The 18,677-nt window shown below is 35.8% G+C and overlaps 1 protein-coding gene across 3 annotated transcripts in view; it reads right to left on the bottom strand.

Moving 5' to 3' along the window:
• Nucleotides 1-18,677, bottom strand: part of AKAP7 (A-kinase anchoring protein 7) — a 121,792-nt gene that overhangs the window by 101,926 nt on the left and 1,189 nt on the right. For all 3 annotated transcript variants that reach the window (XM_069487348.1, XM_069487347.1, XM_069487346.1), the window contains exons 2-3: nt 17,397-17,528; nt 5,843-5,979 (exon numbers count right to left, since the gene is read on the bottom strand). In XM_069487348.1, coding sequence (XP_069343449.1) covers nt 5,843-5,979; nt 17,397-17,528 — 269 coding nt within the window. The remainder of the gene's footprint in view (nt 1-5,842; nt 5,980-17,396; nt 17,529-18,677) is intronic.

Here is an 18,677-nt window from a genome sequence, read left to right as displayed (position 1 = left end):
ATGAAATACCAAGGGAAGAGACAGTTGAAGTGGATTTTTAGCAAGCCTTTCTGGATACTATGTGCTATGGTTTGATCTTCTACCAAAGATCATGTGGTAGAAACTTGATCCCCAATGAGGGGGTGTTGGGAGGTGGGGCCTAATGGGAGGTGTTTGGGGCATGGGGCAGCGCTCTCACTAAGGGGTTAATGCTGGTGTCACAGGAGTGGGCTCATCATCTCCGGTGTGGGCTCCTGATGAAAGGACAAGTTCAGCCCCCTCTTGCTCTCTCTCGCGCTTTCTCTCTGGCCATAAGATGACACAGCAAGAAGCCCCTTACCAGATGCTGGCTCCTCAATCTTGAATTTCCCAGCCTCTAGAACTGTGAGAAATAAAATTCTGTTCTTTATAAATTACCCAGTCCCAGGTATTCTGTGACAGCAGCACAAAATGGACTAGGACAATGGAACACACTGGCTCTCTTTTAAAAAGCCTTTAGCCTAAGTCCACATTACTCTGAAATGTTTTAAACTGGAATTTTCAGAGTTTTTTCCAGATGCAATGCAGTGCTGAGATTGGCTTACAGGAATAATGGAGTACCTCAAGTGAATCCAGGTACATATGGAAAGGGCCTAGCCCAACGTCAAGTACATCATAGGTACTTAAAAAGTCAGACCTCAAAACAATGCAATTACATCTTCAAATCTCAGCTGGTACCATGGTTATTCTGGTTTAATTTATGATGAGAAAGTGGCTTAAGGTAAGAATTTAGTTATATAATAGAGAGTGATGTAAATTAAGGGTGCTAGACTCAGGTCACAAATCCTGGATTTTAACCCATGTCTGCCAGAGCTGTGATGCCATACAAGTCACCTAGTCTCACTGAGCCTTGGTTTCTTCAATTGCAAAATAGGAATAATAAAAACCTGCATTGCCAAACTAACATGGTTACATTAAAGATCACTTTAGTACATGAAAGTACTTTGTAAGTTCTCCACAATTGCCTAATATAAAGTTACAACACTAACAATATTATTAATCTGTTGTTCTCTACCAGGGCAATTTTGCCTCCCAGGGACATTTGGCAATACCTGGAGACATTTTTGGTTGTCTCAATCTTGGGGGGAAGAGAGATTGCTATTTGTACCTGGTGGGTAGAATGTTTGCATTTTCATAATAACTTAGTCTTTATTCTAAGCTCAAGTACTAATTACAATACATGTAAATTCAGGACAATGTTCAAAATTCTATCCATTTGTATATTCTCCATTTTAGTATAATGCCAACATGGTATCACAGTTTTAGACCATTAGTATTAATATCTTTGAATTACCCAGTAGCTTATAAAATTGTAAATTAAAAACTAAAACACTTTTAAGTCTATTATCTCCCTGAAGTCACACAGTACTCACAATGCAGGATTAGCCTCAAATGTATGAAAATTTCAAAGTTAATATAATCAACCAATATATTCTAAGTATGCTTTCATGCTCCAAATTAATTTATATGTTCCTTGATATCATCTTAAAATTGTTAATGCTTTCTGTTCCCAATTACATTCTTAAAAAGAAAAGAAAAAGAAAAACACTTCAGAGTCTTCTTTATATGTCATTTTTTTAAAGTACCAATGTCATCAAAGGCCAAAGGAAACTAATTTTAACAGCCACTGTTTAAAATTCTATAAAGTCATTAAAGCTTATCTGTCACCATAATCCCCAGCTATTGGCAGTATTGTACAAAGTACATTTTTAAAATCTAATACTAAAAAGTCAAATTTAAATATGACAGTGAAAGAAACTTCTAAAAATAAAAACTTTATTGAAATCTTCAATATTTCATTCATTGAGTAATTTCTTTGCATTAAAAGAATAAAAGCAGACACCCATCTGCTAAACATCACCACTAAGCCATATTCCACATGCCTAAAAATAATGCAATTTGTTCCTGTATCTTTTAAGCTTTCTAATTGACTCAAATCGTATGTCAGTTCAAAGAAAATGCCTCAAAGTTAGGATGCTTCTGCATGAGAGAAAAGAGTTGCATTCTAGCACATGGTAGGAGAATGTCTTTGACCTTATCTTTTGATAGCGTTTTTGAAATTTCTCCAAGCTGTTACATACATTTTTCCTAAATTTCTTGCCTTATTCACATTTACTGGAATTATCACATCAATTTGCTAACTAACTTGTTTTTAAAGCTGAATATTCTCATTTGTATTGTTTGCCTACAACCATGAAAAGAACTTGAAAAACTTATCATATAGCAATAACTGGAGTAAAAGTAAAAACATCATACTCAAATAAAAGAATGTTCTATATCTACCAAGTGCTTAACATATACATGATGGTATCAAATACTTTTACTATTACACTTTCCAGAAAAAAACTAAATGCACTAATCTACTTTCACATTTTCATAAAACCAGTAATTTTCACATTACAAAATGATGAAATACAGAATTAAATGTTAAAAAATGCCTTTTAAAACCCCTGAAGAAAATCATCTTTTTCCACTAGTATATTTTTAAAAGATACCCAAAAAAGTTAATATATTCCTAATTTCAACCAGCTTCTGACTATGCCTTGTATTTTTTCCATGTTGATTTACTTTACATTATTATCTAAGAAATTATACAAAACCAACATGTGGGTAAATCCAGCTAGAATTAATAACTAAACAATTCTAGCCATTTAAGAAACATTACGGATTTATTATAACCCCATCAAAATTTTTTCTTCTTTTATTTTCAAACTAACATGTAATTGCACGTCAACAAAGAAACACATACTTTCATATACTTCCAATTAGGATATTTTTATGCAACTATTTTAATTCATTTTCCAATTCTATTGCTTAAAAATATGAAATCAAGATTTTCCATTAATAACGAATTACAAACTTCTAAGAATGTGTTTAAAATCAAAGACCTGTGTAATTTCAAACACTTTTTTCTTTAAAACTAGATGCCAACAAGTAGAGGCCAAAAGTAGAGCAACTCATTGTGAATGTGCTAGCTTCCAAAAGCTTGTTTGCAGGTCACTTAATTGGAACTTGGAATACAGTCTTCCATTGAAACAATGTTATAAATGGTGCTTCTTTTCCCAAGCCTTCCCACAAAAGCTCATAAGTAGTTTAAAATGAAAATTAACATTAGATACTTTAAAACCAACAAACAAAAAAGGTACTCATGTAGAAGATATAAAATATATCTCCTAATCTTGCCCAATCCCTACATCTTCTCCCCATATTTATATGTAAGCTTTCTAAACTGTTAACTACAAATAAGTTTCTTGGGGGGAAACATCAAATTATATGGTTTCAAGGTCACTTCAAACCTGCATTTCCTACTATTGTACATCACCCTACCTCTCTGAAAACAAATAACTGCTACTAAACCTATATCATGAAACCAGCATTTGTAACACTGTATTTATTATTTCAAGTGTGCTGATTATTACTTGTTATAGCAGAAACACACCTTCCCCCTTGAAATGACAGCTGTGTGTGTGTGTGTGTGTGTGTGTGCACCTACTCTTAGACAAGCATTGGTCTATGTACTGGGAATGTTCTAAAAACCTTGGGAAGAAGGAAGCGTCAAGTTGCTAGGATGACAAAGGACAAACAGAAAGCTATGAAAGCCGTTAGCTGGGGGGATGGGGTGAGGAAACAGGCGCTGTTGACCTAGTCAGGGTGGTCACGGGTGGAGAGGTTTGAGCTGAAATTTGGGCATTAAGAAAACCAAGAGGAGGGAAGAGAAGACTCCCAGCCGGAGGAGGCTTACCGTGGCGCAGAGGGAACCTGGCAAGTCCCAGGCAGGCCGGAGGAGCTCAAGCAGGAAGAGTAGGGGCTGAAATGGCCAAGGCAGAACAGACAAAGCCTGACAGAGCATGCTAAAGGGTTTGTCTTTATTCTGCTAACAACGGGAAAATCCTGAATTGTATAAGCAAGTCAGTAATATGTCCAGATTTGGGTTTAGAAAATAATCCTTTGAAGTAGGTATTAACACCTACCTCATTGCACACCTGAAGAAATGGAAACGCAAAGAAATTAGGTAACTTGACCTACACCCACAGTAGAGTCTGTGACCCAGCTGCTACTCCAGCAAGGTCTGTTGAACTGCAAGGCCCACACTCTTTCCACTATCTGCACACAGGGTTGGGGAAGCAGAAACAAAGGCTACAGCAGCTTGTAGGGCGAAAACTAAGTGCTGTAGATAGGACTCCCTCATCCTCTTCCTCCCAACACCCTTGTGGCCTAAACCCTAGAACGGAAGAATTTCTCTTTCCCCTCTGTCCCCTTCCCTACCTTCCCTACCCCACCAGCACATCCCCGCAATCTTCCCATCCTCACTGGAAGAGGCAAGAAGCCAGAACCAGGCCAAGAGGAGAGTGGGGGCAGGCGTGAGGGTGATGCAGAGTTGTTGTTCAGTCCACCATGGGAGCAAAGAACAGAGGTGTGAGGGGAGAAGAATAAAATGAGTGGCCTAATGAAAGCAACTCCTAGGAGTGCTTCTGGAACATTTACATTGAGAGACTCTGTGCTGGAACAATCTCTAAGAAACAAACCAAAACAAAGAACCTGGATTCTCTTCCAATCACAAATCATGTGTCCTTAGGGAAGTCACTTTAACTGTCTGACATTCAGTCTCCTTAGGACCTGGCTTCTGTCGGACTGCTCATTAAAGCAGCACCAACTCTCACTCCGTGAGCTCTGCTAATCCCCACATGTATACATGATCCTAAATTTCAAAGAAAACCTATCCAAACAACTTGCAAGTATTTTAATATAATATATAATGGCAGATTACACTAAACTATGTACCACCTAAACACTTTTAAGGACTATTTTACTGTTAACCAGGCAAAGGAATCAAATATGTATCAGTAAAATCAGAATATGATTCTTCACTGCATCAAATCTAAAATCTCTATGGCTAGGCAATTTTTCTCTTTCCATGTATCTTTTCTTCCCAGATAAACCATGCCTCACAGACTAGATATTCCCTAGAATGCCCCCAACAGAATTTTCTTTTGATATATATTTCTTTGATCTCAATTTGGTTTGATTTTTAAAAATTCCTTAGCATTCCCTAGAGACATTCTGGTGAAATAAGGGGAGAAGCAACCTGAAAATGTGCCTGGTCAAAGAGATACTAATCCACAATCAAACAGAAATTCAGATCTGGCTCCTAAATTGGGCCAAGATGTAAAAACAGTCAGTCTTCCAAGGGAGGTGTTCTTTCCTGAGGCATTTTTAATTCCTACCACACTGCTTTAGCGGTTGTAATTAGATACAGTAGTTTTCCCTCTCAAGGGTTCCTCAGTATGGGCTAATTGGCTGGTCCCATTTCCTGTTATTCATACCACATTAATTTTTCAGATTTTTAATAGATTTCTACCAAGTTCATGGTACAATATTAAGCTGGTACAACAATGAGTAATTTTTAAAGAAAGTATGTTGCAATAATCACTACCATAAACAAGAAAAACCAGCAAGAAACCTGAGTTACTTTCCCAGGATTTCAGAATCCTCTTTTCTCAGCGGGTCACTGCTCTCTGCTTCCAAAGGATTTCTCCGACGTCGTGAACAAATGCTTGCAAAGGACCCTGATGTGATCCGATGACACTTCAAGTGACCTTTGCAAAATTATTGTTTAGAAATAATTGTTTAAATAATATTTTTCAAAATTATTGTTTAAATACATTCCTACTATTTACACAGGAATATTCCCTGTATGGTCTTGCCAAAATGCCACCGAAGAGTCTTAGAAGCTGAGAGCAAGTGGACTTATAAGCATTTAGTGTACTTTAAATATATGTTAGAATAAAACTTCACAGTAAAAATAGTTTTTAAAAAATAGCACCTCTTTCTTGGTGATCGGAATGGAAAGGAAATAGTTGGGTTGATAATCTTTTTGCTTTTTGTTCTTCTTTATTTGATCACTCTTGCTCTGTTCATTTTCTTTACTTCTCTCCAAATTTATTTGAGGTTCATCAGTGACTGGAGGAAAAAAGTCAAACAACAGTACGTCTAATACATTTAAACAAAGGTAATATAGTGAGAAAAAAAGAAACAAGCGATATATAAGTAGCAATCATTCATAATTATCATTTTCAAATCTAAAGCAGAAATTCGCAAACACTTCTGTAAAGGACCTCATAGTAAATATTTTATACTTTGCAGGTCATATGCTCTCTCTTGCAACCACTCAACTGCTGTAGACAAAACATAAATGAATGGGTATGCCTGTGTTCTGATAAAACCTTATTTACAAAGCAGGTGGTTGGCCAGATTTGGCCCACAGGCCGTAGTGTGCTAATCCCTGATCTACAGCATAGCTAACAACTCTTCTCTCCTCAATGCCACAATTTTCATAACACTAGGAAAGATCATTTATTTTTCTACCTATCCTGTGTATGTATATTTATTTGGACACCTGGTTATCTAGGACATAACCAGATGTAGCACTGCCACTCAAAGTTTGGTTTGTGGCCCTTGCCACACTACAAACTATTTGTTGAAAAAATTAAGAGAATGCTTTAGAAACTTTCATAACAATTGGGCAGAATGATTTTGTCTGTTAAATCTTTATTCCTATTTTTGTTTGTTTTGTTTTTTTGAGACAGAGGCTCACTCTGTTACCCAGGCTGGAGTGAGTGGTATAATCATAGCTCACTGCAGCCTCGAACTCCTGGGCTCAAGCAATCCTTCTGCCTTAGCCTTCCCAGTAGCTGGGACTACTAATTTCTTTTTTAGAGATGAGGTCTCACTATGTTGCTCAGGCTAGTCTTGAACTCCTCCTGGCCTCAAGCAATCCTCCTGCCTCAGCCTCCCAAATTGCTGAGATTACAGGCATGAGCCACCGTGCCTGGTTTATGCAAGTTTTTTAATATGGAAAAATCAAATCAATAGGTTATAGGGCTGCCTGCAATTTTAGATACCTAAGAAAAGGTCTTAGATTTGACTGTAGTAATTTAGTTCATTACTAAATGTACTAACTTTAAACAGAAGCCACAAAATGAAGAACAAATACATTTTAATCCATTTCAGTTAATAAATACATTTCTAGCCCATTTCCACCTACTGTTGGGATAATTGGTACTCTGGAAACAGAAACCAATTTTAATATAGTCTGGAACCAGAGTGCCTGGCTTAGAATCCTGGCTCTCCCACTTACGAGCTGTGAGATCTTAGACAAGTACTATAAACTCTCCTTACCTCAGTTTCCCCACTGTAATTTGGAATAAAATAGCTACCTCATAGGATCTTTTTGAGGATTCAGTCAGTTAATACATGAAAGCATTTAAACCACTTCCTGGTGCAAAGCAAGTACCATTATTATCTATTATGAGATATTACCCCAAACTAAACATAATTAGGGAGATAAATCTGCATCTGCTAAAGGTCATTTAAGCAACTCCCAAAGAGAAACAGATGATTTATAAACTATCTATTGTTTTTTATCATCCAGATCACTTGTACCTTCTATGGGTATGGAGCAGGAAAAGCTGTTTTGAATAGTTTTCAAAAAATTAAATATTGAAAAATAAATTTCAAAAGCAAGACACCCATTTTTTAAGGTAACATTACAAATCAATTCTAATGTTTCCAGCATCTGTCCCCTTACATCTCAACGTCCAAATCAGGACACAGGACTAACCTCAAGCAACAGGAAGCTGGGATAGTGAGAATCTGGCAGTCATCAACCTATGCTGTGGAAGAAATACTCTCCAAAAAGAAGAGGGAGGGGCTACAACTATGGGGAAGGTAACTCGCACTGTGTGTTTCAATCTGTAGAGGCAGCAGATGGTTAAAAGGGCACTGGCCCAAAGACTGGTTTTCCAACAAGCATCTTTTAATCAAGTTATTTAACTTGTTTATCTGAGAACTTGAAAGTCTGACCAATGCTTGGAGAAAGAGCTGACTCTAGGTCTGGAAATACAATGTACTCTTGTAGGCCTGGAAATTCAATGATTCCTGGGATCATGTCAGAAGGTCTCTAGAGTCTATTTGAAAGTCCTCCCACTGGCCAAAGATGGGACAATTTGGGCCACAAATAGAATAATAACTTCAGTGGTGTGAAGTAAATCACATGTTTAAATCCATTGGTTCATAATGATACTAAAAAGAAAAATTAAAACCAAAAACTGACAGGTCACCTTTGGACAAGTCTAGAGAAACAGCCTAAAAATCTGATGATAAAGGGAAAAAAATCAAGCATATTCCACCTTTCCTTACAACCAAATAGTCATAAAGAAATCAAATAGTTAACTAAGGTAAAGTTCCTTACAGAAATTTCCAGCTAATAAATGCCAAATGATAGAGTTAGGATATCACCATTTTGAAATGCTTAACAAAGTCATGGATCAACTCAAAGATCATCAATGGATGATCCATTAGCTGCTGGCTGATGGTGAATTTTAATAATGGATACATTTAGGGTCATAAGACCTGCAACTGCTGACAATCTTAACATCACAAAAAGGCAAGACAAGCAAACATGATATGCCTACTGATGCCATACAATAGGAAATTCAAAATACTATCTTTGGAGCATTCTTGCCAACACTGAGAAACTTAAGCCTCCTGATCTAACTACCAGTTTACTGGGAATATAACGGACAGAGAAATATATTAAATGACAAGAATATCAAAATATCTGATTTCTTCAACAACAATAAACACACACATGCACACATACAAGAACAAAAGGAGGATATCTATAGAGGAAAAGAAACTGAAGAGACATATCTATGAAACATAGTGCACAGACTTTGGTTTCTTATTCAAATAATCTAGATTTTTTAAAACTATGACACAATCAGAGATTGACTGGATATTTGATGACATCAGGAATTACCAACATTTTTTTGATATGGTAAGAATATTTTGAATATGATTTTTTTAAAAAGATCTCTTATCTTTTAAAGATACATACTAAAGTATTTACAGATACAGTGACATGTCTGGGATTTACTTCAAAATAATCCACTGAGGAAGAATTAATTAATACATGAGGCTCATTGTCCTATTTTTCCCACTATACATACACTGGAAAGTTTCTATAATGTACCATTAAAAAAGAAAAAGTAAAGAAAAGAAAAACAGGGACAGGGAGGGACAGCTAGATAATCTCTCTCTGGCGTCTCTTCCAGTACTAGTTTTCTAGTAATCTGTGGTAAAGGTACTGTTAACATCAGTACCAATTAGGACATTTCATGGTGAAGTTAAAGAATGATTTCAGAACCTAGAGTCTGGTTGTTTTTTTTCCTCAAACTGCAAGCATCAACCCACTAGTAAGTTATGAAATCAGCTTAGAAGATAATAAAGAGTACTTTTCAAAACCTGGAATGGAATGCAATAGAATGGAATGGAATGGAATGGCAGTCATGTAGACAGTAAGTATAAGTTATTGCTTTGCAAAACATTTATTTCAGTTTTTTGCATACACGTGTGTGTTGAGTGACAATGTAAAATATATTCCTTACTGTGAATGTAAGATATACAATCATTTTTGTTATATTTTACTCACACTCCAATACTAATGACAGGAACCGAATTAACATGGTGTTTAAAAGATCACTGACACTTTTAAGTTGTTTTATACATTATCCATTAACACTAAATTGTCTTCCTATCTGGAGCAACTTATTTTTGCCATTTCAAATATCCCATAAGTCCATTTTGCTAACATCCAGAAAAAAAAAAACCCATAGTCTCTCAAGGTAGTGGTTATAACACAAAACGATTCTAACAATTCTGGTGTCATGAGAATGACATAGTGTAAAACCCAACTCAGAATACATTTAGGTAAAAATAATATAGTACAGGATTTATTTAAATTTCTTTAGCTTTCTATAATCTTACAATAAATAACTATTTAACTTTCCTTTGAATTGGATAATATAAAATTTTCTTTTGTTAGGTATCACAGACCATACAAAGTTTAAAATTATCTGGTGAGAGCTGGGTAAAAAAGGAAAAGTTCCCGGAAGTATTTATTGCTACAGTACAGTTTTACTAACCCTTATATGTATATTTTTTATTTTTTTAATTCAGTGAGTCCTGCTGATTTTCTGTCAATTTATTACACATCAAGCCCAGTATCTCTTCTCCCGTTTGCATATCATCCCTGTCTTTTATTTGTAAAGTTTATTAGTGTGGCCACAGTGTAAAATCCCTCTGCTTTTCCTTACTGAACTTCATTTTATTTCCAACACTGAAATCATAATGTAGGTGCTACAATACAATTTTCTGTTATTCTTTTTATTTAGCTTCATTTGAAAATATAAAGAGCAAAATATTCATGTAATCATCTAGTTTATTGATAAAAATTTTAAAGATTAGTGACCACAGAAACAAAATGTAGAAAATTCTGGCTATGTGTCCTGGATCTTTTCCCTGGATTATTTAGAGTAACTTGACTGGTTAACAAAAAAGTCATCAGCTGTAAACCTGTCTTATAAATTTAATTTATACTACTTGTTAAATTTCAAGATTTCAGTAGCCATTTTAATGTGCTCTAATGAATCTGGTCTTGTTGACAAAGGCTGTAACTCTCTGATCCATGCATTTTTTTAACTAAAGCACCACATGTCATTTTATGTAAATTATCTAATTTTTCCTCAGGTTTTATTCATTCCCTCAAATATTACAAAGGAATGAATTATGGGAGAAATTAATTTAATTAATATGTCCATTTCTTATTATGGGTTGATTGTTTTCACACTTGCTCTTAGCTAAACAGCTAATAATGAATTAGATTTTGTTTTGATATTCTTTTTTTCTTTTTATTTAAGCAGTTAAAATAAACTTTGAAGTAAACATTACTAAAACTCCTCAGTTATCTGACTTAGGAACATTGCCTTCTAGAATCACTCCCCCTTGCTATCTCAAACTTTGGCAAGTTACTAAAACTTTCTAAAAAAATAATTTTATCTCCAAGTTTCTATGAGAATTAAGAAAATATAAAGCATTTAACAATGTGCTGGAAGGACTCAATATTATTACTATGAAATACTGCTCTTAAAGGGAAAATTTCTATAAATATTTAATTTAGCAAATATATTTAGGAAAAATGTTGGTGAAATTAAATTAATGAAAATGTACAAGTTTTTTAACCACATTTAAAACTTTTAGGGCAAGGCGCAGTGGCTCACACCTCTAATCCCAGGACTTTGGGAGGTCAAAGTGGGAGGATCACTTGACGCCAGGAGTTTGAGCCTACAGTGAGCTATGATTGTACCACTGCACTCCAACTTGGGCAACAGAGCAAGAACCCATCTCTAAAAGAAAATAAATAAAATTAAAATTTTAATTGTTATTTTTATATAGAATAAAGAACACTCATAAAATTTGAGGACTAGAGAAAAGAACAAAAAAAAAATATTCATAAACCTACTTCCTTAACACAGTCATTATGAATTCTGGTGACAGATCACATATAGTATTTACACAATTGTAAATAGCACATACAATTTTTGCCCTACTTTTTTCACCTTGCATGATATAATATGCGTGTACACACACACACACACACACACACACATATAGGAATGTACCCAATGCTATAACATCATTTTCAGAAATATTATTTAATACCAAATAATTGCATAATGTGTAACCTAGAGGCACTAATATAGCATATTCAACCATTCCCTAATCGTGGACATTTGCATTCTTTTCCCAATATTTTTTTTTTTTTTTTTGAGACAGAGTCTCACTCTGTTGCCCAGGCTAGAGTGAGTGCCGTGGCGTCAGCCTAGCTCACAGCAACCTCAAACTCCTGAGCTCAAGCGATCCTCCTGTCTCAGCCTCCCAAGTAGCTGGGACTACAGGCATGCACCACCATGCCCGGCTAATTTTTTTATTTTTATATATATATTTTTAGCTGTCCATATAATTTCTTTCTATTTTTAGTAGAGATGGGGTCTCACTCTTGCTCAGGCTGGTCTCGAACTCCTGAGCTCAAACGATCCGCCCACCTCGGCCTCCCAGAGTGCTAGGATTACAGGCATGAGCCACCACGCCCGGCCCTCTTTTCCCAATATTTTTACTATTAAAATGTGAATCAAATTTTTTCACTAGTAAGATTATGTCCTTATATTGGAGTCTCATGATTGGATCCATCCCATATATGAACATTGCTGGTGATCCCAACCAATTACATCCTAAAAAAAAACTATAACAATAAACTGTATTGTCAGAAGCAATGTAGATACATTAAAAGCACTGAGTATTGCCATTTAAAAAACTTTCCTGATAAGTTAAAATCATATTTTAATTTGCATTCATTGCTACCTATGTAGTTGAATAACTTTCCATATATTTGTTTACTAGTTGAATTTTATTTTCTACATCTTTTGCTCAGCCCCAGTAATAGTACCTGGTATATAGCACACTCAATAAATGTGTTGACTTAATATATCTATTGAACTTGTTCTGATTTTTAGTCGTGGTCTTATTTTTAACAAAAAAAGAAAAAATATCCACCTTTTGTATTACCTGAGACAAATATTTGCCTTAAGCCCTTTCATAATAAAATCTGGAATATATAGTATATGCCTCCCCAATTAATTATAGACAGGACACAGAACATAATTTAACTTTTTTTTAATTGACTCAGGATAATCACCATATCTGGTACTGAGATTTAATCTTAATTAGGTATGGCACTTTTCTATGAAAAAATATATTTTTAAATATTTAAGAGTCTAAGTAGTTTTTAAAATATAACAATAATATTGGTTACTAAATGAGGAACAAAATAATTTCCCATATCTCTCAAATCTCCAATAATTACAAGATTAGAATTTGATGTGAGGTGAAATAAGGATTATAATTATTTCAATATAAGGAGAACTGAATTCCACACTCATTAAAGACATATAAGTAAAAAAAAAGAACTTCTCAAATATTTTCTTTTGAATCTTGATTTAAATGTGGTTTGACAGTTAAGAATTGTGATTCTCTTAAGAGACTAGAATCAATTAAACTAAAGCTGCCCACAAATTCACATTGTGGGAAGCACACTAAGCTACTCACATTAGCAGCAGAATGACTCTACTGCAGACACCCATTCAACTTTCAGACGCAGAACATTATAACAGCAACCCCAGACATTTTCGGGATGGGTTACTGGGTTTCCAACCCATTCACTCACAACACTTCCCTTGTAAAGCAGCAGTCCCCAACCTTTTTGGCACCAGGGACCAGTTTCATGGAAGACAATTTTTCCTCAGACCTGAGTCGGGGTGGGGAGGGATGGCTAGCAACACTACTTACCCACTACTGTGGGTGGCCCAGTTCCTAACAGGCCACGGACCGGTACCAGGGGTTGGGTACCACAGTTGTAAAGAGAAGAGACCCATCTAGGTCAAGGTCAACCACTCACCAATGCTGGATTTTCTCCTGGAACATGTCCAACCTATGGAGCTGAAGATGTGGCATAGGTTGCACTGTTTCCTCACCATTTCTAAAAGATTTTCTTTTGTACATACATTTGAATTTTTTCTAATATATTTTTATATTCTAATATGCTATAGTCTAAGATTTAATAATGTAATATTTTAATGCACTTAATATTCTAACATATAATTCTAGTAAAAAGTCTCCTTAAAAGTAAAACTAGCCACCAAATGTAAAGATCCACTTCACCCAACCACACCACATGCTGCCTAATCCTGATACTGCACCCACACTGAAGGTCAAACAGTTGACTACTGAGAGACACTAAACTAACCAATTTAGGAGTTTTCTGACTAGAAAGGACTCCCCTTCCCATGCTGTTCTTGTCAACACTACTTTCCTCATTGCCCTGCCAGGGGTTCTATCGGCAAGAATTTCTTGGCAGTTAACTCACAATTTCCACATGCAAAAAAAAAAAAAACCTGGAGGAACCACAGGCAATGACCAGGAACCTGAGAATTTTAAGGTCGCTATCTACCGCAGAACAAGTAAAGTAGACTGATTAAATTTCCATGCAACTGAAAAATAAGAGAAAGCCAAATTAAGTCCATTCAAGCCACAAACTATCCTTTGGGGTACAAACACCATTATTATATCTATCTTACAGTTTAAGGGTTGGCAACAAAACTCCCAGTTTTTGTACATTTCTATAAAAATGTCACTTCACAAAAACTAGTTGTTTCTAGTTTGCAAAGAATTTTATTATTTTTGCCTTAATGATTTAGTAAATGCTATTAAAAAAATTAAAAAAATAAGTTGTCCCCAAATAACTAAGGGGTATGTTTCAAAGGTTTTATAAATAACATTTGTATATAATGTTTTTAACTGCTTTCTTACATATATTATCTCTTATCTGCATAGCCACGCTATGAAGTAAGCAGGAGATAATTATTATCCACATTTTAAGTGCCCAAGGTCACACAAGTAGAAAACGAAATAACCAAAACTTAAAATACAAGTTTTCTGTTTCTCTCATTATATCACACTACCATGTATAAGTTGGAGCCTGGTATTTGAAATCCAATTCCCGCAAAAGTAATATTGTACGTGGTGGTTTGGAGACTAGACTCACCCACAAAGAATTTTAACTCATAAAGCCTGAACTACCAAAAAGCAGTATAATACTATATATTAATAGTTAAAAATGGACTTTTGTGGACTGGCCTGAGCCCGTAATATACATGGATAACATTATTTCTTTGATGAAGGACTGGCTACCCTTCCCAATGCCTATCCTCTGAAGAAGCAGCTGTCCCTTTCAGAGCAGGAAGGGAATGCAGGCCACAAACACATCCATCCCCTTCCCTCTTCCAGCCCTTGTGGCCACTGGTCTCCTCACCAGTAGAGAGATACAAGAAAACAGTGGCTATGGAAATACTATTTGTTCTCTGGGATTCTGGATGTATCTTGCTGTCCATCTCTAGTAGAAGCTGTTTTTTCATATATATTAGGTACGTGTAAGATACGTATGAGTCAGAAGTACCTGTAGGCAGAATAGCAAACACTGTCATTTCTTGTTCCAGTCTAACTTCTGAGTGCTCCAATAGGAATGATTCAGAGACTGGAAAAGAGCTCAGAGGGAAGAAGTGGGGGATGGGAGGCACCTACCATGGGCACACGGGGCACGATTATTCATGAGAATTCTTCATTTTATATCCAAATTGGAGAGAGTAATAAAATCAGAAGGAAGTGATAGAATGTTTCAGACATACTCACTTTATTTGCTCAACAAGTAGGGAATTAATGCACTGACTGCCACACTAGGAAAAAAAAATTTTCCTTGGGGCCACAGTGTTGTATTAGGAAAATAGAATAAAAACTTCAAAAACAAAACAATCCTTTCAAAAACAAAACAATCCTTTCTCATTTAATGAAAAAATTGTTATTTTTCATTGTTTTCTGTGTGTGAGTTATATGCAATTTGAAAAACAGTTCTCTCGGCTCCCGAGGTGAAGAGACGTAAGTTACATATGCTTCATGAGGTCCCAGGCTCAAAACCTGAGAGAGTTAAATACAACGCACATGGCAGTTGATGTGTTAAGAAGAAAACATTAAATCCTTGCTATTCTTGCCTCTCTGTTCCAAAGGGCATCTTCTCCTACTTAACAGGTATGCAAATTCTTCAAATGAAGGTCTCCCTAAACAGCTGTGCTGTTCTTCTCTCCAGACCAGCTGTGAAGGAAAAGATGGGAAACACACACTCTGGCTGAGCAAACACCTCTTCCTGCTTCCTTTTCCCCTTGGATTATGGAATGGGAAAGACTGATTAATAAAATACCAGGATTTAATACATTTTAAGTATCTCTCTCTTCTTACAATCTCCCCAAAATATAAACCAGGTTCACTGTATCTGGAAGAAAGTGTGACAGAGAGTAGTATGGTTTTTGAGCTGAGCCTCAGCATCATCTGGGATGTTTAAAAAACAAAAAAAACATTCACTGGCCTGATGCAACGGTGGAAGAAAGGAATCTGTACTTTTACAATGCTCTACAGAAAATTCTGATGATCAGGTAAGTTCAAGAGTCCTGGATATAGTTCATAATCATCCTTCAAGCCTCTACTTTTACCAAACCTCTAGGAAGGCTTCCTGGACACCCTCTACTCCCACACCCAGGTTAGATGCCTCCCCACACACATCCCCACCCCATGTGCTCCCGGAGCATCCTGTATGATATTCATCTCATGAGATTATAATTATTAACATACTGGTACCCCAGTGAAGCTGTGAGCTTCTTGAGGGTAAAGATTGTCTTGTGTTTTAATATTTTGAATGTCTAGCCCAATGTCTGTCTATAAATGTTCATCAAAGAAATGACTAACAAACCAGAAATCAGATTCTATAACTGGATCTTTTCAACTGTGTGAATTTAGCTAATTTATGTAACTTCTCTAAGTCTCATTTTTCTCTTCTCAGAATGAAGAGACTAAAGTAGATAATTTCTTTTTAAGCCTCCCAGCTTAGAACCACAGTCATGAAAAAACTACATCAAATCATAGCCAGGCTTCATGGAAAGCTGCGAACAATGAATGGCAAGAGCATGTAGTCAATAAATATTTGCTGAATACACTGATGCTTTTCTCCTTATTTTCCTACCCACAAACAACCTGCATAAGAGGCAAATCTGTTAACATTTTCAGTGAAGGTAGCCCCAAATATCAAATACAGTATTGTTTTTAGAATGACATGAAATGCAGATTTAGATATCTATGTAGTTCCAGCAGTATTTTAATCAAGTAAGCATTGGTTTCCTAAAGTTTGTGAACAGAATTCTCAAGGACTGAATCAATCCAATAAATGTATATTTAATTAAAAGTTTAACAGGCTCAGCCTGGTGGTTCATGCCTATAATCCCAGGGATTTGGGGAGTTCAGGTGGGAGGATCACTTGAGGCCAGGAGTTCAAGACTGCAGTGAGCTATGATGGTGCCACTGCACTCCAGCCTGGGCAACAGAGTAAGACCCTATCTCTAAAAAAATAAAAAATAAAAAGGAATTAAAAGTTTAACTGTTTTAAACACTACCTGCTGAGCTCCATGAGAGTAGTGATAACGCCTATCTCGTCCACTGACGGATCTTTCCAAGGCCTAGGCAGGTGCCTGGTACATAGTAAACATTTGTTATATGAATAGGCACAGCTGAAATTATCAGTGGCTCCAGAATAACTGAAGGAAGTTATAAACCATGGAATGTTCTGGCCCATTATTTTCGAAGTAGCAAGTAGCTTACACATTATAGAATCATCTGGCTCAAAATTTTGTGAGACATGTCTTAATGGTATCTGTGATAGTTCTGACAATATCAATAGATACAGACAACAACTATTAATTAATAACTAAAACTCAAAAACATCATGAGTATTTAAAGTGAAATAATTTATTAAGAAAAAATATATATGACTAAATTTATTATCCATTGCTTCTAAATACATCTTTACTTAATAAAGTACTTACTTCGACAATCATCTTTAATATCTATAGTAGCAAATGGCAGGTCTACCAGACGATCCATAGTATCAGCTTCAAATTCCTCTGACATTTTCTCTTTCTTTGACACATGTTCACACTCATTAGAATGAATTTCTCCTTTAATATATCACAACAAGAAAAAAGGACTATTTAACTTGTTATTTTTTTAAACTCATACCCTACATGAAAACAACTCAGCTGATTCAATATAAATTAATCTCTCTTAAGAAATGTACTACCTGAACAAACCAACAAGGTTTTGTCAGTCTTTTTCATGTTTATTTTTAACAGTATCACTTATGTGTTATTATTTCCGTAAATTCTGACTTTATTTTTTTCTTCCATAAAGACTTTTAAGTAGTTTCTCTCCAACATTACATTTAACATTGGAAATTCAGTTAAAAATACATGGCTGCAAATATGTTTTTCTGGAAATTCAATTATTAAGAAGCAAATGGGCCAGGCACAGTGGCTCATGCTTGTAATCCCGGCACTTTAGGATGCTGAGGCAGGAGGATCACTTGAGCTCAAGAGTTCAAGACCAGCCTGAGCAATGTAGCATGATCCCGTCTCCACAAAAAAATAGAAAAATCAGCTGGGTGTGGCAGCACACACCTCTACTACTCCCAGCTACTCAGGAGGCTGAGGCAGAAGGATCGCTTGAACCCGGGAGTTGAAGGTTACAGTGAGCTGTGATTATGCCACTGCACTCCAGTCTGGGCAACAAAGCAAGACCCTGTCTCAATCAATCAATCAATCACTCAGGTTACATTACAAAAAACTGAGTGCCCATGAAAAATAATTTTCAATATTTAATGGCAATCTCAGCACATCATAGATTCTCTCATTTCACAAGATGAATGAAGGAAAGGTACTAAGGTATTTTGATTTGACATAAAAATAAAAACTGAGGCATAATATCACTTGCTCAACATCCTTCTCCATCTTGTTAAATAAAGCATATTAAACTTGACTGCAATGTTATGTCAAAATCAACAGGAGTCTAGAAACTATCTTCCATTGTTATAGAATTGAAAAAATTTTGTATTAATAGATAGGAATTATTAACACAGCAAAAAAAGCAAGACTCTCCTCTCTCTAGTAGGTAAATAGTTAAGTTTGTTCTCCAAGAACCAAGAGACAGAGCCAATGCCATCCATTCTCCTCCTGCCTTTGCTGCTAAAAATAATAGCATCTTACATCTGGATAAATGTTGAGAGCAGTGCAATAATAAACAACTCACTTGACCTTCAAGCTTTGGTTTCC

Source organism: Eulemur rufifrons, chromosome 15 (genome assembly GCF_041146395.1).
Source record: "Eulemur rufifrons isolate Redbay chromosome 15, OSU_ERuf_1, whole genome shotgun sequence".
NCBI classification, from domain to species: domain Eukaryota; kingdom Metazoa; phylum Chordata; class Mammalia; order Primates; family Lemuridae; genus Eulemur; species Eulemur rufifrons.
This window is presented reverse-complemented; position numbering and strand designations above follow the sequence as displayed.